Consider the following 26470-nt stretch of genomic DNA (forward strand, 5'->3'; position numbering starts at 1 on the left):
CCAGACCCCTATCCCACTGAAATTCCCTGTGACCAGTGCCTCAAGCAGAGACGACCATACCACAAACGATACCTCAGGGGAAAGATTTATATTATAAATCCCTCTGGAGAAAACAGAAGCTATAACTCATATAACCCTTTAGATAGTAACCAGTCACTCTGCAAACGCACACCCTCCACAAATATATATTACATGCTTTATATTAACATGATTGCCACAACAGGCAGATTCAGTTAATAGCTCCTTTTACCGTCGGGGAAACAGAGGCACAGAGAGGGCACACAGCCATTCATGGCGGATCTGGGATTCAAACGCAGACAGTCTGGTTTCAGAGTCCGAGTCCTTGTGAATGCAGACTCAGTAATAAGAAACTCAAACAAAAACGGGAGCGCGCACGCGCGCGCCTCATAAACGCTAGGCTTGTGAAAGCACTGATGGCAGCGCTTGCTGTACGGCGACGTCCTTCTATTTTCCAACGCCTACTATTGTAAGACTTCCGTTAAAAAATTAAAATAGCAAAACTTAAACAGTTTTAGAACAACACTGCCTTGTGTTTGGTATCGCTTGCTTTTACCCAGTGGAGTTAAAAAGCCCAACCCACAGACACCGTCCTTGAGTGCACTCGCAGCCCCTCGCTGGGGAACGTGACAGCCGGACGGGCGCGAGCGGCTGTGGAGAGCGGACGTGCGGGGAAAGGGTTAAGGTCATGCGCTGCGACTTGGGCGAGTTTCAGAAAGTTCTCTGGGGAGTCCAACTGCCGCGTCCCTCGGCGGCCTCTGCCTGCGACGGGACGCTGGGGCTCGCGGCGCTCGCCCCCCGCTTTGGGCGGTGGAAAAGAACCAATAGGGAACGAGGGAAAAATCGGGCGCCGTCAACCCGACCAGGGGGCGAGGAGGCGGCGGGAAGGGCGGGGGAGGAGACGGGGAGGGGCGGGCCGGGCGGGGCGCGCCTGACAGAAGAGGGGACGCCCGGGGCGCGGGCCTCGAGCTGAGGGGCCGGCGCGGGGAGGCGGGCGCCGGGCGGGGGTGTGCAGGGCGGCCGCGCGTGACGTAGCGCCGGGCAGGGCGTTATCAGCGGCGAGGGACGCGCGGCGACAGCGGACGGCGCCGCCCGGGCCGGGACGGCTGCAGCCGGCGGCCGCGCGCGGGTCCGGAGCGCTTGTGGTCGCCGCCGGGCGGCATGAGTCCGCGGCCGCAGCCCTAGCGCCCCGCTCCTCCGCCCGGGCGGCTCGGCTGCGGTGACGGTGCTCGCGGCCGGGTCGGGGGCCATGAAGCCGAGTCCGGCCGGGACGGCAAGGGAGCTGGAGCCGCAGGCGCCGGCCCGGGGCGAGCAACGCACGGCGGAGCCCGAGGGGCGCTGGCGGGAGAAGGGCGAGGCGGACACGGAGCGGCAGCGCACCCGGGAGCGGCAGGAGGCCACGCTGGCCGGGCTGGCGGAGCTGGAGTACCTGCGCCAGCGCCAGGAGCTGCTGGTCCGGGGCGCCCTGCGCGGCGCTGGGGGCGCGCCACCCCCTGCGTCCCGCGCCGGGGAGCTGCCGGGGGAGGTGGCGCAGCGCAGCCGCCTGGAGGAGAAGTTCTTGGAGGAGAACATCTTGCTGCTGCGGAAGCAATTGGTAGGTCGCGCTCGGCGGTGGGGAACGGCTGTCGCCGTCGCGGGTCTGGAGGTCAGGCAGGTGGCCTGGGGTGGGAGCCGGGTGGCCTCTGGCTGGGGGAGTTCTCGCGGTTATGGGACCACATCCCTTGTCCCGTCTCCGACCCCCATCCCTGCGTGTGCAGCGGCGCGTGGGCTGCCGACGCCCACGCGTTTCTGGCGTGTACCCGCTTTGTGTCAGGTGAGGGGCTGGCGACCTCGCGCGGATCGCGGGGAGGGGGTGGCCGCTCTCCCCTCCTCCTTTGCATTCGGGATTCTTGGAGTCGCCTGGTTCTAACCTTCCATCTCCCTAGTTAGACGAGTACGTGCCCTCTCCCCAGAGGTTTGCAAACCCGCACTTAAAACATCGTTTCATTTGAAAGTCTTCGCCTCATCTCCTCCCGCCGAGAGGGGACAAAAGCCGAGGAGGGGGCTTGCGGCGTGGTTAACTGTCCAACGCTGAGTTTTACGATGACACTGAAGCGCGGGTCGGGAGCCCTGCCTCTCCCGGGGCTCTCGCCAGCGTGCCAGCTTTCACCCGCGCTGGTGCTTAATTTCGCATAGAAGCTCTTTGTGCAAGGCAGCTAAAACTAGATGCAATGATGGAAATTTGGCTGGAGAACGTGCTCCCTCCTCTCATATTTTATATGTTCTGCTAGCTGTGATTGCTGATTGAGGTGGGAGAGAAGCTGCTCTCAGGGAACATTTATCTTATTGGATTTCTGTCAGCATCTCAGTCATTCTACACAGTCTTCATTAATGGGGAAGAAAAAGAACTTGGGGGTTTGATGTATTGATGAAGAGCTTTGACCCCGCCTCAGAATAATGGCGGCAGCTTTGTTTCAGTGACCTCAAAATGTAGTTTTGGAAACAGCAAAGATCCTTACCTGACCATGTGACACTATCTGAAACTAGACACATGCTAGATAATGGCCCTCCTACAATAAACTGATGATGCTGTGTGGTTGTCATGTGTTTTCTCGTATTATCTCTTTTCAGATAATTTTTGTGTGTGTTTTTTTCCCTTGAGCATCAATGTGCTTTTGTTTGTGAGGTTCATTTTTCCTGAAGAAACTCATTCTAGCAATCCAGCATATGGTTTATGTCTCCAAGCTTTTAAGTCAAAAGACAGACAAGAGGAGAAGATATTCATATGCATCTATTTTGTAAGGATGTTTGCTGTGGTTTGTGCAATACCTCTGTTTTAGCATTTTACTGAGTTTCTTTGGTAACAGACCAGATTTGCATGTAGCATTGATTTGAGCCAGTTCTCACTGGTTATGCCTGGTTATTTACATTTCATGCATTGTTTTGTACAATAGCACCTTTTTGTGTTCATGAATCTTGAGATTGTGAGTGGTGCATTCCTATTGTCCTCTGGAGGGGAGCAAGGCAGTATGTCAAGAGAATTCCAGTCCAGTCAGTGTTTATGGTACTATTTTCATTTATAGACTTGGCATTCATGATTTGAACCAGATGCCTTTTGAGTTCTTTCGCTTTTCCAGCAATAGGGAGCACTAGGTGGCAGTATGAGTTAGCACAACCAATCTGTCACCTTTGGAAACCCAGCAGAGTTCAAATCTTGATGGGCCTTCCCTTGAGGGTTTTGGATTCTGCCAGCTCACATTATGCTTGGCACTGGCTATTAGTATTAGTTTCTCACTTTCAAAGGCCCTAAGACTGATTAAAAGCCACAAAGCAAGTGATAGAAAACAAAACTCTGCAGGCCAAGACATTTGGCCAGAAAATCTCACCTGAGAAAGATTATAGCGTATTGTAGGAAATCTGTTACTCTGACTTCAAATTAAAGAGTCTACTGTGAAGTACTGTTTTTTAAAAACTGGCTGTGCACCAGATAATTTAAAGTCTCAATGCATTTTTGTTGTCCCTACCTATAAAACATCAGTTTGTATATATTAGTTGAAACTAAAAGCAAGTCTTGTCTTTATGAAGAAACTTTGTATCACAACAAAATGTGAGAAAGCAGAATTAAATATAGGATATATTCTTGAGTTCTTAAATTTTTTCTTTATTTCAGGTCATCCAGTAAGATTTTAGTTTTGGAAAGTGTAGTGAACTCTTCAGATTGGTAATTTGAATACTTAGAGCAGACTTTGTGGTTTTTTGGTCACCAAAGTGTGTTCATTTTTCCTTTCTCTGTTTCTTCCTAATCAGAATTGTTTGAGGAGAAGAGATGCTGGTTTGTTGAATCAGTTGCAGGAGCTGGACAAGCAGATAAGTGACCTGAAACTGGATGTAGAAAAGACATCAGAAGAGCACCTGGAGACAGACAGCCGGCCTAGCTCAGGTGAGTGTGTGAGCCCAAGAATGGAATTCTGCACTCATGAGTTATACCTCAGCCCCCTGCGGTTAACATTCCCAGACCTGCAAATGGCAATGGAGTTTGTTTCACTGCAGAGAGAGAGAAAAAAAGCCATCTGCCAGTCAGTTGCATGAAAGGGAAATAAAGTCAGACAAAAACATTTTTAATAATGATATTGATTTGACTGGAGTCCCCTGAGTTTAAAAATAAAAGCTTCTATTCAAATTTCTGGAAGAGCAGCCATCCTTTGAAACTTGAGAAAGTCAGAACTGGGCTAGAAAATTAGTCACACTTCAACTTCCTGAGACCACTTCAAAAGTTTTTTTTCCTTTTAAACCATTTGGCTCCTTAAAAAGAATTGTTTTTCTCTTAAAGTTATTTCTTTTGAGAAACATTCATGGTAAAGTTGAAGCTTTGATGGATCTAAGTTTCTTTCCTTGCATATCTGTAAAGGTGGATCAAGGAGGAAGGTCAATATGAGGGTGAGAGTAACTCTGAAATGTACCCATAGTTATGGTTATGGACTCTTGGCCATTTCCTAAGACTGTTTGAAATAAAACCATAAAATCAGGACACTAAAATCCAGTGAACCAAAATTGTCCAAAAAACAACAAACCCCCCTCAACCCCCAAAGACTCCCTTTCCTAGGTGAGGACCCCTTTTCCTTTTAAGCATAAATATGTATTATTCTTTGGCATGATCTTAATTCCTATGGTGTTTTTATTTGTAGGGTTTTATGAGCTGAGTGATGGGGCTTCAGGATCCCTTTCCAATTCCTCTAACTCGGTGTTCAGTGAGTGTTTATCCAGTTGTCATTCCAGCACCTGCTTTTGCAGCCCCTTGGAGGCAACCTTGACTATTTCAGATGGTTGCCCCAAATCTGCAGGTAAGAATTTTTAGCATTGATAAAAATTTTTAACTGGAAGGGATCAAGGGCTCTGAAAGGTTATCTAGGTCCAATATCTTTTCCTGATGGAACAACAAAGGTTCCTCAATTTGCTGCATTTAATGCCACAGTTACATCTAACAAGATAGTTCTAGATATTTACTGTAGTTTTATCTAGGTAAATATCTAGAACTATTCTAGTACTCTTTGGGTGCCACTTGTCTTTATATTTGCATAGTAGCAAAACAGTTTTTCTTTAGAAATCCTGTCCCAATATTATAGGTCTTGAGCTCTGTTTCTGAGCCTTTGCTGCTACTTTAACTTGTCTGCATTTTCTTTTGAAAACCACTCTGGAACTGTTTTCTTCTTCCTTTAATCAATTAAAGCTCACATTAAGTTAAATATGTCCATCAGCCTGTGTGGCACTTTGGGGAGCAGTTGCCTCTCCATGTTCTCCAGCATGCCCTGTATGATGGCTGCTCTGTTTTTTAGCAGGTGGGTAATATGAGATCTCCCTATATGCCTTTATTCTCCTTTTTGGGCTGTCCTTGCAATGCTTCCAGAGAGATCATGCTGTTTTTGTACTGAAAGAGTTTCTGCATTTCTGCTATGTCAAACATTGTACTGGATGCTCTGCATACATTTATTTCCTTTGAATCCTCGCAACAATTCTGTGGGGTGCAGGTGTTATATTAGCTCCATTTTAAGTATCAAAAAAATGAGGCCTGGTCAGGTTAGATAAGTTATTAAAGGTTATATAGCTAGTGAGTGGCAGAGTCAGGATTCAGTCTCAGGCCTAACTGTCAGGTCCATGTTTTTCCACCACCCCAAGGGAACTCAGAAATTGATGTATTCAACCTCATCTAACAGAGGAGGAATTTTGGCTTATAATCTGTTTGTCAGAGACTCCCCATCTGCTGAATGGAAGAGTTGTTGCTGCTACTCAGGACCCCTTCTTTAGTCCTCTTATATTGTAATTCCTTGGAAAAGCCAAGAAAATAAGGAGATGAGAGTTGCAGTAGGTTCTGGAATAAGTCCTTCACCCTTGGCTTGTCTGCATTCTTCACTTGTGTGTAAGGCTGAATTTTTGAGTACAGGCAAGGCAAACATAAAATACTGAGCAGCTGAGGTTGCTAACTGGCTGGTGTCTTTGTAAAGTATGTGTTGTCAGCAGCAATCATTTTGGGAAGCACAGAACTGTGTCATCTAGAATGTCTGGGCCTCAAGTTCATTGGTAATTACTCTCCTTCACTCTGCAGATCTGGTTTCAGAGGGAAACTTTATAAACCCATTAAAGGCACTTTGGTCCAGGTCTTCCTTGAAGACAGACTCTGGCTCTCCCAAATGTCACATCCTCACATAATTGAGACAGTTGGGTTGGGCCTTGGGGGATGGGATGTCTGTTTTGTTCAACTCTAAATAGGGAAAAGGGATGAATGGTGAAGTGTAGGTAAATGTGGTTCTAAGTAAGGCAAAGATAGGGCTTAGGGTGGTCGGGGAGGAGGGATGGAGAAGAATGTTAGCTAGAGAGGTTTGCTCTTAGAACAAGCTATTTATTGGGGGTCAAGTGAATGGGGACATGACACTTTTATTATAATCTTTTCTTTACAAATAAATTGTATCAGCTCTGTCTAGACTATTTTTTTCCTTGAGACTGCTAATTATCAAGGAAGTTCATGGAGCTTTCCCTTAAACAACTAACATAGAATTTTACATATAGTAGGTTCTCAATATTTGAATGAATAAATATAATTATAATAGAGGACAAATTAGTGATAAATTCAACTTTAGTTTTCTCTGATAACTAATGGTCATTGAAAGGCTTTGATGTCTATAATATTCACCAAGATATGAGGTCAAAATCATTTAATTAAGAAAGGTGCTGGCTGGTTAGCTCAATTGGTTAGAAGATGGTATTATAGCACCAAGGTCAAGGGTTCAGATCCCTTTACTAGCCAGCTGACAAAAAAAAAAAAAAAAAAGAAAGAAAAGAAAGAGAGCGAGCTTGCTTTTATTGTATTTTGGTATCTACATTTTTGATATGTGAGAAATTTATCCATACTACTACTACTCAACCTTTTAAAACCTTATTGAGAATTTCTTATCCTATTAAACAAATACTTTTATTTTTGTGTCACTATTGAAAATATGAGATGATTATTCATATTTCATTAGTCTTTATTGAAATTTGACCAGTTTCCCTGGCCTCTCAACTGAGTGAATGTCATTAGGAATCAAGTTTAAAAAAATAAAAAATGAGGAGAAAGTCCACAGTGTATCTGAAATATTTTAAAGGGAAACCAGGAATAGAACACAGAGGGGAGAGTAGCCTAGAGAAAGAATGACTCAAAAAACATTAATTTTTTCATTATAAATACAGTACAGTTATTGTTGAAAATTTAGAAAATAGAAAATAAACTCACTTGCTTTCCCATCACACCGAGATGCTACTCTTAGAATCTTGAGGTGCTTCATCTCAGACTTCGTTTCTTTGCATACCTGCAGTCTTAATAAAATTTAATCATACTCTGGTATTATATCATGATTTTCCCTAAACTGTAAAGTGTTCTTCTTATATTATTCAATAGTTTGAAAGCATTCTTAATGGCTATTTTTCCTTCAGAGGATATACGAGTATCATGTCTTGTAAAATTCTTTTTGATACTTTCCTCCTCATCTAGCAGGGTGAGCTGTATGTAAAATGGTAGAGTAGCTAGTGGTGTGTTTTTTAATCCTTTGGCAGTCTCTCTCTACCCATGAATTTTTCTTCATAAAAATTGGCCAAAGAGTCAAGCTGGTGCTGACCAATTCATTTCTTCAGAGTGTACCTTTAAATGTTTTTCAGATCTCATAGGATGGCTGGAATATAAAGAAGGCCACTGTGAAGACCAGGCCTCAGCGGCAGTTTGTCGTTCCCCCTCCACACCACAATTTAATTCCCTTGATGTCATTGCAGATGTGAATCCCAAGTACCAGTGTGATCTGGTGTCAAAAAACGGGAATGATGTATATCGCTATCCCAGTCCACTTCATGCCGTGGCCGTGCAGAGCCCCATGTTCCTCCTTTGTCTGACGGGCAACCCTCTGAGGGAAGAGGAGAGGCTTGGGAACCATGCCAGTGGCACAGGCGTTGGATCTGAGCTAGATGGCATCAAAGCAGACAGTTCCTTACCATCTCCTAGCAGTCTGTGGTCTGCTTCCCATCCTTCATCCAGCAAGAAAATGGATGGCTACATTCTGAGCCTGGTCCAGAAAAAAACACACCCTGTAAGGACCAACAAACCAAGAACCAGTGTGAATGCGGACCCCACGAAGGGGCTTCTGAGGAACGGGAGTGTTTGTGTCAGAGCAACTGCCTGTGTCTCACAGAGCAATGGTGTGAGCCTTAAGAATTCGAAACAGGCGTGTTTGCCCTCTGGCGGAATACCCTCTTTGGACAATGGAACGTTCTCCCCACTGAAGCAGTGGTCCAAAGAATCAAAGGCCGAACAAGTGGAAAGTAAGAGGATGGCCCCGTCAGAGGGCTGCCCACCACCAGGTGCTGCCTCTGAACTTCAAAGCAAGCATCTGCCAAAAAATGCCAAGCCAGCCTCCCAAGAACTTGCTCGGTGTCCCACTGCTGGGACAGGGGAGTCCCTTAAAGAAAGCAGTCAGATCTCAGCTGCCTCTCCAAAAGAGAGCCCAGGCAGAGGCCCCGCCCCCCTGCAAGAGAACAAGGTTGTCCAGCCCCTGAAAAAGATGGCACAGAAAAGCAGCCTGCAGGGTGCCTCCCCGGCTGCGCCTCCTCCACTGCTGTCTCCAGCCTTCCCTGTGGAGGAGAGGCCAGTCTTGGATTTCAAAAGCGAGGGCTCTTCTTCCCAAAGCCTCGAGGACGGGCATCTGGTGAAGGCTCAGTTCATCCCGGCGCAGCAGCCGGGCTCCAGGCTCCACCGGGGCCACCGGAACGCGGGCGGCCCGAAGAGCTCCAGCCTGAAGCCGCGCGGCCAGGCCCTCCAGGGGCTGGAGAACGGCTTGCCCACCGTCAGGGAGAAGACGCGGGCCGGCAGCAAGAAGTGTCGCTTCCCGGAGGACGTGGATACAAATAAGAAACTCAAGAAAGCCTCTGCCAAGGGGAGGAAGAGCGGGGGCGGGCTGCCCGAGGCGGGGCTGCCCGGCAGGCCCCTGGGCGGTGGCCACAGGGCGGGGCACAAGGCGCACGGCCGCGACGCGGTGGTGGCCAAACCCAAGCACAAGCGAACCGACTACCGGCGCTGGAAGTCCTCGGCAGAGATGTCCTACGAAGAGGCCCTGCGGAGGGCCCGCAGGGCGCGCAGGGAGAACGTGGCCGTGTACCCCGCGGCCGTGCACCCCGCGGCCGTGCCGCTGCCCTACGCCAGCCCCTACGCCTACGTGGCCAGCGACTCCGAGTACTCGGCCGAGTGCGAGTCCCTCTTCCACTCCACCGTGGTGGACACCAGCGAGGACGAGCAGAGCAGCTACACCACCAACTGCTTCGGCGACAGCGAGTCCAGCGTGAGCGACGCCGAGTTCGCAGGGGACAGCACCACCTCCAGCGACTCGGAGGAGAGCGGGGGCTTCCTGTGGCCCCAGTTTGTCCAGACTCTCCCAGTGCAGACGGTCACCGCCGCAGACCGTCACGGCCACCCCACAAAAACCTTCGTCAAAATTAAGGCTTCACATAACCTCAAGAAGAAAATCCTCCGCTTTCGGTCTGGCTCTTTGAAACTGATGACGACGGTTTGAGCAGCGTCATTGGTCGTGGAAAGTGTGTACGCCAGCCCCGCCCTCCAGGTACCGACGTTTTTTAAAAAAGGTGGCGTCTTAATTTTTGTGTAATACTTTCATGGAATGCTTAAAAAAAAAAAAAAAAGTAATGTGAAACCGAGGTAAATTAGGTCTTCATGTATGGACACTAGTGCCTTTAATGGAAGGTAAAGAATGTTTTGCTAATTAGAAGTAAATATTGAGGTTTTGATGGTGGTGATACGGTAGGGAATGAGTTTTGTGGTATCAGCTGATTTTTATTTTGAATTTTCTTCGCATCTGGCAAGGTACAGGTTTTGATATTCAAGTTTTATCGGGATGAGATCTTCTATCCCAAGGTCGGGTGGATGGAACTTTAGGACATATATTTTCTCCTTGGTTCTTTAGGGCAGTGTCTTCACGAGGATTTTCCTGTTGAGAGGTATTTTATACAATTGCATGAAGTAGGTACGAGGGGACAGTCATTGTTTTCTGTAACTTTTTATATGGTTTACATTTCTCAGATGTATCCCCATTCTATTTTCTTCTTGGAACTGTTCTGTTTCCTGGACTCAGAACTTGTAGACCAGACCCTAAATCCAGAGATGGCAACCTGGATACGGAGGCTGGTGATACCTTAAAAAAATTCATGAAAACTTCTGCCACACTTGGTGCCTATTCCCTGGTTACAGTAACCCCTTGTAGGTTTATCCAACATTTTGATGCCTTCCTTCCCCTCCCGAATTTGTGTACGATGCAACCATTTGTCCCTTGGAGGACTTGCCTTTGGATAAAATTTTGGTCCTTGGGTACGGAGAAGTTCACTTTTAATAGAATAATCCTTGGGGCATGACTCCAAGCCCAGAATTGCTCATTGAGCACTGTGCCACGTAAACATATTAGTGCAATCCAGGCTAGATTGGACAACTGATCCTATCTGAAAGGGCTTTTTTTTTAGAAAAGATTTTTTTGGTGAAAAGTGTTCTGTAAAATTGCTTTCTTTTATACCAATATATGCATGTTTTGTGCATGAGTAGTATTTGTTTTGATATTCCAGTTGATGTTAAATTACTGTATGATATAAACAGTATGTGTTTTTATATATCATTGTGTAAATTTAATATAACACATTATATACTGTAATAAACGATTTGTTTTACTGCTGTTCAATTTGTTATTTGGATATAAAACCAGATGTTTACACCTATACATTTTGTGCTGATTGTTGGTGTTATTTGTAAGATTTATATTAGATCTATTCTAGCATTCTAATATTATTTTCAATAATTAAGGCAGGTTTTAGTATTCTTGGAATGGAGGATGAGCAAGCAAATGAGGAAAAGCCAAGCACTTCTTTAGTATTGTAAAGTACTTTAAAATTTAAGGTAAATTTCATAGAATTCTACCCCCCTCCAGCTTTTTATTATAAAAAATTTCAAACATATGGAAAAGTTGAAAGGATAGTACAATATATACCCTGTGTAGCCACCGCCTAGATTAAATAATTGCTAACATTTTGCCATGCTTGCTTTTACTCTGTATTTGTATCTATTAAGTTAAGCCATATTACTGGTTTTGTAGGTCAAAGACAGATAGTGGCAATCCTTCCCTCTCTCTACCACACACTTGTACACTATTTTATTTTTATTTTCCTTTTTTTTTCTAAATTGAAACAATTTTTTGTACATATCTGTGGGGTACAGCATTGAATATGAATACCTGTGCAATATGTGATGCCCTATACACTATTTTAAGGTAAATTTCAGGTATAATGATATTTTATCTCTAAAAACTTAAGCATGTGTATCCTAAAAACAAGCAGATGCTCCTGTGTAGCCACGATATCATGATCACACCTAAGGAAAATTAATGGCTACTTATAATCAAATATTTAACATATATTCATATGTTCCAATTTGTTTCAAAAATTTTTTAATAGCAGGTTTCTGCTCCCCTCCCATCACTCACCCCTCCCCCGATCCAGGGTTCAGTCAATGTGCATTGTGTTTGGTTGTAGGTTGTAGGTCTCTAGTCTTTTCAGTCTAGGATTCCCACATTAAAACAACAGCCACAACAACATCAACAACAAAAGATACTGGCTTTTTAATGAGTCAGGAGAGTTGTCTTGCACAAAGACCTACATTCTGGACTTGGCTGTTTTTTTATGTTATCTTTTAACATCTTTTTCCCATAGACTGTGTGCGGCTTGATTGGATTCAGGCTAAACATACTTGGCAAAGAGATTTCGCTAGTGATGTTGTGTACTTTTATTGCTTCACATCAATAAACAATATCAGGTTGCCTCACTATTACTGAATTTAAGAACAATCCCTTGGCTAAATTGGTGAGCATAGATTTCTCCATTATAAAGGCATGTTTTCTTTCAAATGGTTAGTATTGGTGGGTGATTCTTTGGTACTATGTGGATATCCTGTCCCTCAACCAATTCCACTTAATGGCTTTTGCTGATAATTGCTGACACTTGCCTGAATCAGTTATAGCCGTGGGGATGCAAGATGGTAGTTTTCTAAATATATTTCCTTCTACTTTTATTAGCTGACATTCTTAAAAAAAAAAAAAACCTTGTTTTTTCCCCCCTTTCTCTTTGAGTATCCCTATGGACACACGGATGTTTATTTACTTGATATTTTACAATCACTTACCGTTCTTTGTTCTTTTTGATGCTCAATACATTCCAAATTTGGCCAGTGGGAGGATAGGTTTTGTTAAAAGGAAGTTGTAGAATCAGCTGTCTCATAATTTAGCTATTTAATTTAAGTTTTCAAATGCTAAATTTCAGATGCTAAATTTTAATGCAACAAAAATCCATTATAACCATTTTTTGATTCTGTCTTGAAAATGTTCTTTTTTCTTATATTTTATATACTTCTTATCTCTACCAACACTTTTATCTTTGGAACACAGCAAATTATTTCTCCATGGCTTATGAAGGTCACATGTTTTAGTAAAGACATCTTTTTTTTCAACAAGACATCTTTTTCACAAGACATCTCAGATAACTCAGTTCTTCAAAATGTTGTAGAATTGCTAGTCTTTAAGTATTCATATGTTTTTATATGCAACTAGTCATTCTGCTTTGACTAGTATTTCTTTGATTACCTGACTCAATCTAAGCCAAGCACAAGTGAAGGGATGATCTCATCATCTTTTCTAACTCTGTGATCTGATCTCTTGGGGGCATGGCTATAAAGTTTATTTTGTAGGGCAACTGTGACCTGAAGTCATTTCTTGAATCATTTCCAAGTTGTTCTCAATAAACATTATTCTCGGAAGGGGACACTTTCTGAAAACCAGCTTTTGAGTAATTACGTTTTAGGTGACAATGCCAAACTAAGAGAAGCGTGAAAAACAGGATTTCCAAAGAACCCTGGGTTTGTCCTCCTGATCCATTACTTGACTTCCCTGTAGCTAGCTGTTGTACTGCCCTTGGAAAATTGGTTTTTGTCTATTATTTTTAATGAAAATGTAGATGCTATTGTTACAAAAAAAGCTGTTTAAAATATTTTCCCTTATATTGCAAAGTTTCAAATGGTGATTGTCAAAAGAAAAATATGTCGGAACAATGCACAAATTTTAAAAACTCTTTTCCCTCAATCCTCCCCAAATCCTACTCTTCAGCAAGTTTTGTGTGTATATTTTCATACTGTTATATGTACATACAAATATACAACCTTCGTACTTTTCAAAATGAAGCCTCAAGCTATATGTATGATTCTTTATCTCGCATCCTTCATTTCTTGAACCTGTGTGGCAGATATCATTTCTAATTTTTAGTGGGGTTCCAAGTATTTCCTCACTTAGGAAAAAGATGCCAGTTTTTATAAGCCACTTGAGTTTAATAGATTTTTATTAGAGCTTCTGATTTCTATTAGAAAAATCCTAGTACTTATCAACAGAATGTTACCAAGTATTATACATTCGCACACATTACCTTTCTAGTTTTCTCATGTATTTTGTTATTTTGTATCATGAGCACACTTTCAGTAGGGTGTTATTGAAGGAATCCTGAGAGGCTTGGTTAAGGACTTTGCCAGAGAAGTTTTGTGTTTTTTCTGCCAGGTGCCTCAGGGATATTTCCAGGCCAGATCCTTTTTTAAGTTAATTTATCTACTTTGGAGTACCTGGCTAAAAAGGTAGTACAAATTTAAATCCTAAATACATATGAGGATAGGCCATGGTTATGTATTTTCAGAGGAGATCTTTCCCAAGGCAGACAAACTTCCTCATTTTCATCGTGGGCCAGCAAGTGAGTTTTTTTCCTGTTCCAACCTTTTACTAAAAGGATGTAACCTGCTAGTGATCTCAGGAATATGAGAAAGTCTCAGTCCCACATCCTATCCTGTGAGGGCCAATTCCTTGTCCCTGAGTGACTGTCAAAACTAATGCCCCTTACTTAAGGGACCAGCAACATCTCCACCTACTCTCCAAGGGTAGCCCAAGATATGAATTTCAGAGAATGTTTATTAATAGTTTATCCATCATTTCTAAATGCTTCACAGTGAGAACATCAGGTTTTTAGGTTCACCATATGGCTGGAAGGAGAAACCATTGGGCCACACATTGCTTTTGGCAATAAGTTAGATTCTGTGCCCCCCGCCCCCGCTTTTGGTACAACTTTATTGAGGTACAACTTAAAGTACAATTAAGTGCACATATATAAAGTGTACAATTTGTCCAGTTCTGACATATGTATAAGCCTATGTAATCACCACAACCAATATAACAAACATTTTCATCACTCTTGATATTTCTCTTGAGACCCTTTGTAATAGATCTCTTCCTCTACCCCTGCCCCCAGGCAGCCAGGGATCTGCTTTCTGTCACAATACAGTCCTTTGTATTTTCTAGAATTCTATATAAATGGAATTAAGCAACGGGTACTCATTTTTACCTGCATTTTTCATTCAGCATAATGATTTCCAGATCCATCATGTTGTTTAATGTATCAATAGTTTATCCCTCTTTATTGCTGAATTGTATTTCTTTCTGTGGTTATAAAACAATTTGTTAAACCCTTTTCTTGTTAATGGAAATTTGGGTTATTTTCAGTTTGGGTCTATTAAAAATAAAGCTGCAGTGAACATTCGTGCACAGGTCTTTGAATGGTCAGGTGTCTTTGTCTTGGGTAAATACTTAGGAATGGAATGCCTGGGTCATATCATAGGTGTATGTTTAACTTTTTGAGAGACTGCAAAAATGTTTTCCAAATTGGTTGTACCATTTTACGTTCCCACCAGAATGTAGGAGAATTTCAGTTGCTCCACATCCTTCGTCAGCTCTTGGTATGCTTAGTCATTTTCATTTTAGCGAATCTAATGGATGTATAGTCGTATCTCCCGGTTTTAATTTGCATTTCCCTGATGACTAATGATGTTGAGCATCTTTTCATGTACTTATTGGCCATCTGTATATCTTTGTTGAAATCTCCGTTCAAATATTTTGTCCATTTAAAAAAATTGGGTTGTTTGGCTTCTTATTGTTAACTTGTAAGAGTTCTTTCTAAATTTTCTTATGTGTTGTGAATATTTTCTCCCAGTCTGTGGCTTGTCTTTTACTTTCTTAGTGGTGCCTTATGAAGAACAAGAACAAAAGTTTTAAATTTTGTTCAAGTCCAATTTTCTATATTTTCTTTTATGGTTAGTTGGTCTGGCACTATTGCTAAAATGATATTCCTTTCTGCATTGCTGCCTTTGTTAGAAAACCAATTGATAATATTTATCGGGGTCTGTTTCTGGATTCTATTCCATTTGATATATCTGTATGCCTATTTTTTTCACCAGTACCAAACTGTCTTGATTTCCATAGCTTTACAGTGAGTCTTGAAATTAGACAGGGCAAGTCCTCCAACTTAGATCTTCTCTTTCTCCTTCTTCTTCTTAATTCCTTTGATGATTCTATATCCTTCGCTTTATGATATACATTTTAGAATTAGGTTGTCAATTTCTATAAAAAGAAAAGCATGCTGAAAATTTTATTGGTATCCCACGGAGTACAGATCATTATAGGGATATTGCCATCTTAACAATAATGAGTCTTTCAACCTGTAAGTGTCCTGTATCTTTTCATTTATTTAGGTCATCTCTAATTTCCTTCAGCAACATTTTGTAGTTTTTAAATATGGAGATCTTGATCATCCTTTGTTTGATTTATTTCTATGTTCTTTATGACTTTTGCTGATATTGTGAGTTAACATTTTTACAATGTCATTTTCCAGTTGTTTGCTGGTGGTATATAAGAATACAATTGATATTTGTATATAACCTTGGGCCCTGCACCTTGCTAAATTCATTTATTAGTTCTAATAATTGTTTTGTAGATCTCAGCTTTTGATATTGTCTTAAAGGTCTAGAAACCTTTGTTCATTTTTTTTTCTATCTGTGTTTCCATTCTTCAGTTTGGATAATTTCTATTGATCTATCTTCATCTTCATTTAATCTTTACTTATTCTGCTATTGAGCTCACTCAGTGAGTTTTCTTTTAATTTCAGATATTGTATTTTTCAGTTCTAAAATTTCCAAATAAAGACATTCCATGCTCCTGGGTTGGAAGAATTAACATTGTGAAAATGTCCATATTACTCAAAGCAATCTACAGGTTCAATGCAATCCCCATCAAAATACGAATGACATTCTTCACAGAAATAGAAAAAACAATCTTAACATTCATATGGAACAGCAAAAGACCCCAAATAGCCAAAGCAATCTGAGCAAAAAAATAAAGCTCTAGGCATAACAGTCCCTGACTTCAAACTATACTACAAAGCTATAGTAACCAAAACAGCATGGTACTGGCATAAAAACAGACATTTAGACCAATGGACAAGAATAGAGAACCCAGAAATCAACCCACATGATTACAGCTAACTGATCTGTGGCAAAGGCAACAAGAACATACATTGATGAAAAGACTATCTTTTCAATAAATGGTGCTGGGAAAACTGGACATCCATATGCAGATGAATGAAACTGAACCTGTACCTCTCACCATATACCCAAATCAACTCAAAATGGTTTAAACACTTTATGTAAGACCTGACACTGTAAAAAAACCTCAAAGAAAATATAGGGGAAACAGTTCAGTATATAGGACTAGGCAAACACTTTATAAATATGACTCCAAAAGCACAGGCAACAAAAGAAAAAAGTAAACAAATGGGATTATATCAAACTAAAAAGCTTCTGCACAGCAAAATAAACAATTAGCAGAGAAAAGACAACCTACAGAATGGGTGAAAATATTTGCAAACTATGCATCTGACAAGGGATTAATAATCTACAATATACAAAGAACTGAAACAAGAGCAAGAAAACATGTAAACCAATTAAATCGGCAAAGGGGCTGAATAGAAATTTCTCATGAAAATATATAAATGGCCAACAGACACATGAAAAAATGCTCAACATCACTTAGCATCAGGGAAATGCAAATCAAAACCACACTGAGATGTCACCTAATCCCAATTAGACTGGCTATTATCAAGAAGATGGAGAATAACAAATGCTGGCGAGGATGTGGAGAAAGGGGAACCCCCCTACACTGTTGGTGGGACTGTAAATTAGTGCAGCCATTATGGAAAACAGTATGGAGGTTCCTCAAACAATTACAGATAGAACTCCTATATGACCCAGCAATCCTGTTGCTGAGTATATACCCAAAAGAATGGAAATCATCAAGTCAAAGGAATACCATGTTTATTGCAGCTCTATTTACAATAGCCAAGAGTTGGAATTGACCTAAATGTCCATTGACAGATGACTGGATAAGGAAAATATGGTATTTATATTCAATGGAATACTACTGTGCCATAAAAAAGAATAAAAATTTGCCATTCACAGCAACATGGATGAACTTAGAGAAAATTATAAGTGAAATAAGCCAGTCACAGAGAGAGAAATACCACATATCCTCATGTCTCACATGTAAGTGGGAGCTAAAATAAAGAAAGAAAAGAAAGTAAGAAAGAAAGAAAGAGAAGCAGTCACAACGATACATTAAACTTAAAAAAAAAAGAACAGAACTGTATTAGATGTAGGAAAGGGGGAGGGGGGTGAGAAACTAGTTAAGGGTCACAAGGTTGATTATGTTTTATAAACATGAGTATACTAATTATCCTGATTTGATCACCACATATTGTATACATGTATTGATATTCGATTCTGTACCCCACAAATATACATAATCAATAAAAAATTAAAAAGAAATAAAATTTCCAAATATCTTTTTTATATATAGTTTCTATATCTCTGCTGAGAATATGTCTTTTTATTCATTTCAAATGTATTTTCCTTTACTTCATGGAGCATAATTATAATAGCTTTTTTGAAGTCTTTGTTTGACAGTTTCAACATCTAGGTCATTTTGGGGTTGACATCTGTTGATTGTTTTCCCCTTGAGAACTGGTCACATTTTCCTGTTTCTTTGGTTGTTAAGTAATTTTGAATTGTATCCTGAACATTGACAATGTTCTACTGGATAGGTTTTGAGTCTTTTAACAATAGTCTCTCCTTATTCACAGGGGACATGTTCTAAATCCCCAGTGGATGTCTGAAACCTTGATAGTACTTAAACGAATTGCCATCAATCAGAACAAATTTCTGTCGATGTCTTCCACCAACAAATTGAATGCCTTTTCCATCTTAAGGAGTGGAATGCCTGGGACTTATCATGGGTGTGTGTTTAACTTTTTGAGAAACTGCAAAAATGTTTTCCAGATTAGTTGTACTGTTTTACATTCCTATCTGCACTTATACACTGTGGCTGTTAACTTTTACAGTTTGAGGTGTGAAAGAAAAACTAGCACAAATTTCTTCTTCCTTCTTCACAGTTTCACAGGTAGAAGTTTCATTCTTACTGTAGATCTTAGCAACCTCAGCATGTGATATTTGTTCTTTCCTTATTAAGTTGAGAATAACTTTTCCACTTAAAGGAAGCACTTTATGGCTTCCCTTTGAAATATCTGAATTGCTGGCATCACTACTTTAGCACTTTGGGGCCATTATGAAGTAAAATAAAGGTTACTTGAACACAAGCACTATAATACCACGACAGTTGATCTGATAACCAAGACAGGAAGTATCTACAATGAGGACAGAAGGATGATGCATGTCCTGGTCAGGATGGAGTGTATCGCTGAAAGATTTCATCACACTACTCAGTACAGCTTGTGATTTAACATTTATGAATTGTTTATTTGTAGAATATTTCATTTAATATTACTGAGGGTAACTGAAACCATGGAAAGCAAAACTGCAGATAAGGGGGGATAATCCTTGGGAGAATGTTTACATTTTCTTCAGCAGGCAATCAACACAGATAGTTTCTGACTATAAGTTCTGCTTACCTTCTGTGGGCCATGGTTTAAATCTCAGTTCAGTTATATAGGCCTTTGCTATGCTGCTTTGGGTCTGTCCTGCAGTTGTGTAGCTCAGGGGTTAGTCTGAGACTTACGCAGGTGGTTTATATCTCAGGTAAATTCTCAGAGACTTTCCTATGTTGGTTTATGTTGATTTGCATTCTTGGTTCAGATGTTAGACTAAGCCTAGGGTTCATACACAAAATTAGGCGACCACTTTCTCTTGTTCTTTCTCCTCTGTAATTTCTCCCAGCCATTCCACCTCTTAGCAACATTTCCTGGTTCCTCTGGCTATAAAGACATTTTTATATTGGAGCTTTCTGCTGCCAACAAGCCACATTGCTCTGAAATAGGGGCCTGACCTCAGGATAAAGCTGCATGAGAAAAGAAGAATAAAAGGGAAACTCACCCATCCCCCCAAATCCACCTGCTTTTGTTTACTTTCATAGTCCTCAGGTAGTTTTTTCCCCCCATGTTTTTGTCAGAGTCTTTAGTTGCAATCAGCAGGGGAGAAAGGCTATAGTGGGCTCACACTGCCCTGGCAGAATCAGAACTTCACTGACCCATTTATTTTTCATATGGATAGAATTCAAAGACCCAGCAGAGTCCTTCAGGAGAGCCAGTCATGTGTTTTCCTCAAAATTCCCCACCCTAGTCTGAAAAACACACATAGCTTTCTGTGTTCTGTTTTTTAAAATCTGATGTAATAGCAAAAGTTGTTAAAAGCAAGGAAATCCTTTATCAATATTGAAGAGAGTGTTATTTAGGATTGGCAGAATAACTTTTACTTTTTTCTAGGTACAAATTAATTAGGAGGGCATAAGAGAGCAATGTAGTTATTTATTCCTATAAGATTCTTTCATTTGGAGCTGAGAAAAAAGCCCCATTCTCTATACATACATATAATTACTGAACGGTGGCTGTTGTTTCTTTGGGAGTCATTTTGTTTGGTTTCAGGTTGGTCATTTTTAATTATTTATAAGATCACCATATCTCTGACTGTAATACCAATACGATATATAGTCATGCTTTTGAAAATGGTTATTTACTCTTTGGCCCACAGTGGTATTTTGGAACTGTTACAATCTATCTGTTAAACATAAGGACTAACAGCATGGAGTCCAAACCTGATTCAGAAAGTTATTTTAATTTGAGGACTGTTGCCCAGGTAAATAACAGCTGCTTTGGAATCATTACAGCTGAAGTGGCCAATGAGTAATTTACCTTTATACTTAATTATCAGATGAATGTTTCAAGGCTACCAAAGTATAAAAGATGTCTTAAATATCACTGGTTTATCTAGCTGTTACATTTTAAAGGGAATACTGTAAATAGATACTAGGATGTAAAGTTGCAGCCTGGTGAGTTTCATTGGTAGACTGTGATTGATGATGGGCAAAATCAAAATGATCGGAGTATGAATCTGGTCTCAGTAAAGAACCCTGGAATCTATTTATTTATAAAAATCGTATGCAAAGTGTATTAAGCCTTTGAACTTGGGTAGGGAATCTTGCAAGAGCAACTTTTTGCCCATGAGATTTTCTTTTTAAATTTATATTCCCTACTTAGGAGGAGGCTATTTCTACATTTCTGGCTTTCTAGTAGCTTCTGGCATTTTATTCTGAAATGGTACCTATCCAGAATGAGGAAATGCAAAGGTCTAAATTTTTAAGACTGAGTGGAGCTTCTTTATTAATTGAAAATAATCTTTTATTATTACAAACACAATACATGTGTATTATAGAAAGTAAAACAAAACAAAACAAAACAAAAACACACAAGTATGCAAAAATAAGAATATAAAAACATGATTTTTATTAGCTGGGGAAGATTCCTGCCAGCTCTTCATTATCTGTCCTTCCGGATCCCCTTCCAATTATGGATGTATGTATGTTTATTCTGAGAACGAGATCACACTTGACTTGCTGTTTTGCCACTTGCTTTTTAAAGTCAAGAATCATTGCCTTGCCATGTAAATGCATTTTTATTTTATCTACTACCCAGTTCACAGTCACATTTTCCCAATTGTTTAGAGAAGCTTTTAAAAAACATTAAAATATTTAAATCAAGAAATTTAATCCAAAAATTAAATATCAGTCTTTGATAACTATGGATGTTATTCTAAATATTTGCTTGAATCAATTTGACTCAGAGACATCATGGGAACCCAGTCTTAAGCAGGCCTAAGAGTTGATATTGATAATCATGTGGTCCATCTGTCCTTCAGATTAAGTGTTTCTGATCATGGCTATAGAGTTACCAAAATCACAGATGAACTACATGTGCTCTGGTGAATTCAGGAAGTGAGATGACACCTGTCCTGTCAGAAAGTTCCTAATAGAAATGAAAAAGTACATAAGGTGAGGAATATAATAGTATTTGTATATGTAGTGTTTTACTTTCTTTTGTATATCTCATGCAACGTGTGAATGAGATTCACCCTGGGAGCAAGTTAGGACTTTTGGAAAGGGCCTCAGGAATTGCTGACCATTATAGTGTATCCCATAAATGAGTTTTGAGTTTTGTCTTCTAAACATTCCATGTAACACAAGAGTTACAATTCTTCCCACAGAGCCAAAGCTAGTTCAAGAGAGGAAGATTCTTTCTCTGGAATCTCATCAATCGATATTTAGAGGAACGTATTTAGGAGGCTAAAGCTATGGCTTGTTGCATAAGGCACAAATTTCATTCTTAAGAAGCAAATTTCTGAAGTAGTACAATAACCTTTAGTTAAATTTATCTAATTTTTTTTGTTTCCCTACCCAAGTTTTTAAATATAAAAGTAATCTAAGACCTCTACATTACATAAAATTTAACAAATATAGAGAAAAGGCTAATCACCATTACTTTACCTTCCTAATCAAACAATTAACATTTTTTTTAAAAAATTTATTTTATTTTATTTTTTTAAAAATTTTATTTTGTCGATATACATTGTGGCTGATTATTGCTCCCCATCACCAAAACCTCCCTCCCTTCTCCCTCCCCCCCACCCCCCCAACAATGTCCTTTCTGTTTGCTTGTCGTATCAACTGCAAATAATTGTGGTTGTTATATCTTCTTCCCCCCCCCCCGGTTTGTGTGTGTGTGTGTGTGTGTGTGTGTGTGTGTGTGTGTGTGTGTGAATTTATATATTAATTTTTAGCTCCCACCGATAAGTGAGAACATGTGGTATTTCTCTTTCTGTGCCTGACTTGTTTCACTTAATATAATTCTCTCAAGGTCCATCCATGTTGTTGCAAATGGCAGTATTTCGTTCGTTTTTATAGCTGAGTAGTATTCCATTGTGTAGATGTACCACATTTTCGGTATCCACTCATCCGATGATGGGCATTTGGGCTGGTTCCAACTCTTGGCTATTGTAAAGAGTGCTGCGATAAACATTGGGAAACAGGTATACCTTCGACTTGATGATTTCCATTCCTCTGGGTATATTCCCAACAGTGGGATAGCTGGGTCATATGGTAGACCTATCTGCAATTGTTTGAGGAACCTCCATACCATTTTCCATAGAGGCTGCACCATTTTGCAGTCCCACCAACAATGTATGAGAGTTCCTTTTTCTCCGCAGCCTCGCCAGCATTTATCGTTCATAGTCTTTTGGATTTTAGCCATCCTAACTGGGGTTAGATGGTATCTCAAAACAATTAACATTTTGATGTGGTTCCTCTAAGAATTTTTTTATGCATATGCCATAGTTGCCATCATGTACATGTATAAATATATGTACATAAACACATATATACTTACATACACATATATTAAACAAATACCATATGTACATATATATGTATGTAAGTATATTTGTACATTTTCATGTACATATATAAATACATATATATGGTATACACATATATATTTATATATACATAAAAGTATATGCCACATGTACCATATGTACATAAACATATAAGCTTAGCATTAGTCAAAGATTTTCTTAGATTACTATAGTCTTTCTAATCAGCATTTTGTAATGGTTACATAATATTTTATTGTGGTATTCAATAATTTATTTAGCCATTCCTCTCCTGATGGAAATTAATTTTGTTCCTATTCAGGACCCAGCGTCTACTGGCCACCCACCGACTGTGCCTGAGATGCTCCGTGTAGGCTCCTTCCTTCCCTTCCCCAGCCATTCTCAGGGCATCTTTCCAGATCCACATTCCAGAATGTTCTCTTGAGGGGCCTGATCTCAGGGTCAAGCTTCATTTTTTCTCTCTTGCTTTGCTCTACTCTGATGTACTAAACATCTTAAACTGTTTCTTCTTATAAGTCTGCCTTGCCAGGAATTTGGAGTAAAGTTCTCCTTTCTTCTCCGCCTTTTTCTAACCCCGTCTGAATCTTCCCAGCTAGTCCTGGGTTTATAGATCCTGGTTTGGTCCAGAGTTCTAGGCCTCAGCTCACCATTGAATGGAAGTGGGGGTGGCAGACAAAGGTCACTAATCACTGGTTTCTGACCATTATAAGCATCCATTTCTGGGATGAATATTTTTTTGATAAGATCTCCCCAACCCCCATATTTAGGATTATTTTCTTAGGATAGAATCCCAGAAATGGAATTGCTGAATTAAAGAATATGACTGTTTTCAAAGCTGTTAATATTTATTGTCAACTGAATATAACCAATATTCATTAACCATTTCTGAGACATTATTTCATTTAATTCGCACAACAGTCCTATACCTATTCCCATTATGGATAAGGAAATGGAGGTCTAGGGGTTATGTGTAACACCATAATGCATTATTTTGAGCTGTCATCCTTGTTCATGAGAGTTTAAAAGGCATCAGTAGGCTCTGTTAATGTGTTTACCTATTTTTTTGTGGGGCAGAATATGGTAACAGGGAAGATTTGCTAAGTAATTTTCTTTTAAGTAACAGTTGTTATTTTTTTGAGCATTTGTTGTACAAAGATTCTCAGACTTTCAAACACTAAATCAGTTTTGAACCAAAAGATAAACAGGAGGGATCATTGTTGACTCCTTCATCAAATATCTCATTACCTACCTGGTGTAAGGTCCTACATCAGGAGCTGTGCAGATGCTGAGCTGGAATGTGAGCCCCATTAGGGGAGAGAAGTGGAGAGACCCTGCCTGCTTTGTTCACTACTGCATTTCCAGAGCCAGGACACTGCTTGGCACATACTAGGCACTCAGGAAATATTTGTAGAATGAATGAAAATATGGTCACGGTTTTTACCAGTTAGGTTCAGCTGTGAGTGACAGAAACCCCCACATAACAATGGCTTAAACTGGAATGAAAGTTTGTTTCTTACATAAAACAAATATAGAGAAAAGCAGTCCAGGCTGTTTGGGAGGTTTCTAATATCACCGGGACCAATTTGCTCTGCAGTCCTTGGCACATGACTTTTACTTGAGGGTCCCAGCTGACTGCTTGGGCTCCAGCCATCACATCAACATTTCCAAGAAAAAGGAGGAAAGGACAGCCTGATCCCTCTCTTCATGAGCACTTCCTGGAGGTTACACACCACTCTTTTACTTATGTCACATTGGCCAGAACTTAGTCACCTTGTCATATTTAACTGTAGCAAGGTGAGAACATATGGGCTTTATTATGAGTGGCCATTTTGCCCCAGGTAAAATTGGGAGTTCTATTACTCTGGAAGAAGGAAAGAATGTATTTTGGGGATAACTAGCAGGATCTCTTGATATTGAGCTTAAGTCTTCTTAGGAGATGAAACCATACACATATTGAGGTTGAAGTAACCACATAAAACTGTATATTATTGAAACCAAATGAGTAGGGCAGATGATATGAAACACAGAGAGAGAAGATCCTTACAAAATGTTGGTTGACTAATGAAAGAATATAGTTAAGAGAGGCATCTTAGTGGAAAAGGTGGACCTGGATATGTGGAGGGTAGTGGGGAAAATTGGAGACTAGTCCAAGGGCAGCAGATGTTTTATATTAGGTAGAGATGGTAAAAATACAAAAAAAAAAATCATGATGGTTATGAATAAAATTCCATCTGCTTTTGATCATCAAGAAAAGGTCATAGTAATAGTTTCAAAATCAATATATTTTATTTAAAAGGTACTTTTACCTCTTTTAAACAAATCTTTAAAGCCATGTTACTTAGATTTCCCCCTTCAAGCCTCCTTTGGTTCTCCAAGTCCTCAATTTTCTTTACAAGGCTCTTCTATTCTCTTGCAGGGCACAGAGCCCTCAAGGAACTCTTGTGGCCAGTGGAGATTTCTCTCAGAGTTGGGGAACTATATATAGTGCCCCTGTTCTACAGCTGCTGTCTCAAAGTCCCCCAACTTAAAAAAAGGGAGGAGTGAAATATTGGTCCACATAGATAAAGGCTGAATATTTTTCTCTTAACTTACCATTTTAAAAATTACACACATAATACACATTCATCAAATAATTAGAAAATATGGGGGTACAAAAGGAAAAAATAACCTGTAATCCCACTCTCCAGAGATGACTGCTATTAATATTTTGATGTAAACCCTTCCAGGCTTTTTAATGCCTTTTTGTAAATATATTCACATAAATGTTTATCTTAAAAAAAACACAGTGAAATTAATGTTTTTAAAATCTGCATTTAAAATTTAAAAATCTATCTGAACTGTTTTTTTGTCAATAAATCTAACTGCATCATCATTTCAAATGGCTGCATAGTAAATACTTATTGGGATGTAAAAACCAGTTTTCAGTGATATGAAATTTGTCTGCAGTACCAGCACTTCTTTTATCAGGAACTTAGGAGAATTGCTAACTGGGAGGAGCTCAGCAGGAGCAGAAGGCTTGAGTGAAGGTCATTGGGAAAGGTGAGTTGCACAGTTGCCCGAGGCTGATGGGCTGAATCTAATACCTGGACAACTGGTTGCTCCCAAAGGAGGCTGTCTGGAGATGTGGCTGTCAGTGTTGTCAGTGGGGTTGGTGTGGCTCATAGCCTGCGGCTCCGCAGGAAGCCCAGGTGAGGGCCTCTTTGGAGGCAGATGGCTGGGAGAAGTCACCTCAGGCCAGATGGTGTTCTGTAAACAGCCCTCATCTGCCAGATCCTTGCCTTTTCTCCAGTTGATGCTAGAGAATAAGAGCTCTGTTAAACTGGGTGTAGTTTTTAAACTTCTTTAGCTGCTGCCTCATCCACCAGTTACTCCCCAGCACTGCTCACATTCTGCTACCAATGTTTGATATATGTTGACAGCAATTACTTCATGAGCTGGGCATGTACAGTGCTTAAGTCTCCCCACTCAGGAGACTTTAGAAATAAAACTCAGATTAGGTAACAGCTAGGGCAGGATAATAGAGGACATATTTTAGCAGTGACATAATGACTTTTCTCAGTTATTTCCCATTGTTTGAAGGGATTCATTATCTCTCTGAGAAACTACATCTGACATTGAGGCTGAAGTGAATTTCTGAAATACTGGCCCTTACCTCTGAATGGTAAGAGCCCACCTGCCTCCTTCTAATGGGCTTTGTACCATCAGGGTGCTGAGTCGATGCTGAGCACTTGCGGGCTGCCCTGATGTTATGCATTAAAG

General features: G+C 40.4%; 1 protein-coding gene across 2 annotated transcripts; it reads left to right on the top strand.

Moving 5' to 3' along the window:
• The first annotated feature begins 1267 nt into the window (after nucleotides 1-1267).
• On the top strand, nucleotides 1268-9632 carry DACT1 (dishevelled binding antagonist of beta catenin 1). 2 transcript variants are annotated; one of them, XM_063092311.1, is made up of 4 exons: nucleotides 1268-1612; nucleotides 3805-3937; nucleotides 4683-4838; nucleotides 7684-9632. In XM_063092311.1, exons 1-4 carry the CDS (start codon nucleotides 1268-1270, stop codon nucleotides 9579-9581), a joined length of 2532 nt encoding a protein of 843 aa, XP_062948381.1. In that variant the 3' UTR covers nucleotides 9582-9632. The 2 variants fall into 2 exon arrangements, with proteins under 2 accessions (XP_062948381.1, XP_062948382.1); XM_063092312.1 differs by having other exon boundaries at nucleotides 7795-9632.
• The last annotated feature ends 16838 nt before the right edge of the window (nucleotides 9633-26470 follow it).

Source organism: Cynocephalus volans, chromosome 3 (genome assembly GCF_027409185.1).
Source record: "Cynocephalus volans isolate mCynVol1 chromosome 3, mCynVol1.pri, whole genome shotgun sequence".
Taxonomy (NCBI): domain Eukaryota; kingdom Metazoa; phylum Chordata; class Mammalia; order Dermoptera; family Cynocephalidae; genus Cynocephalus; species Cynocephalus volans.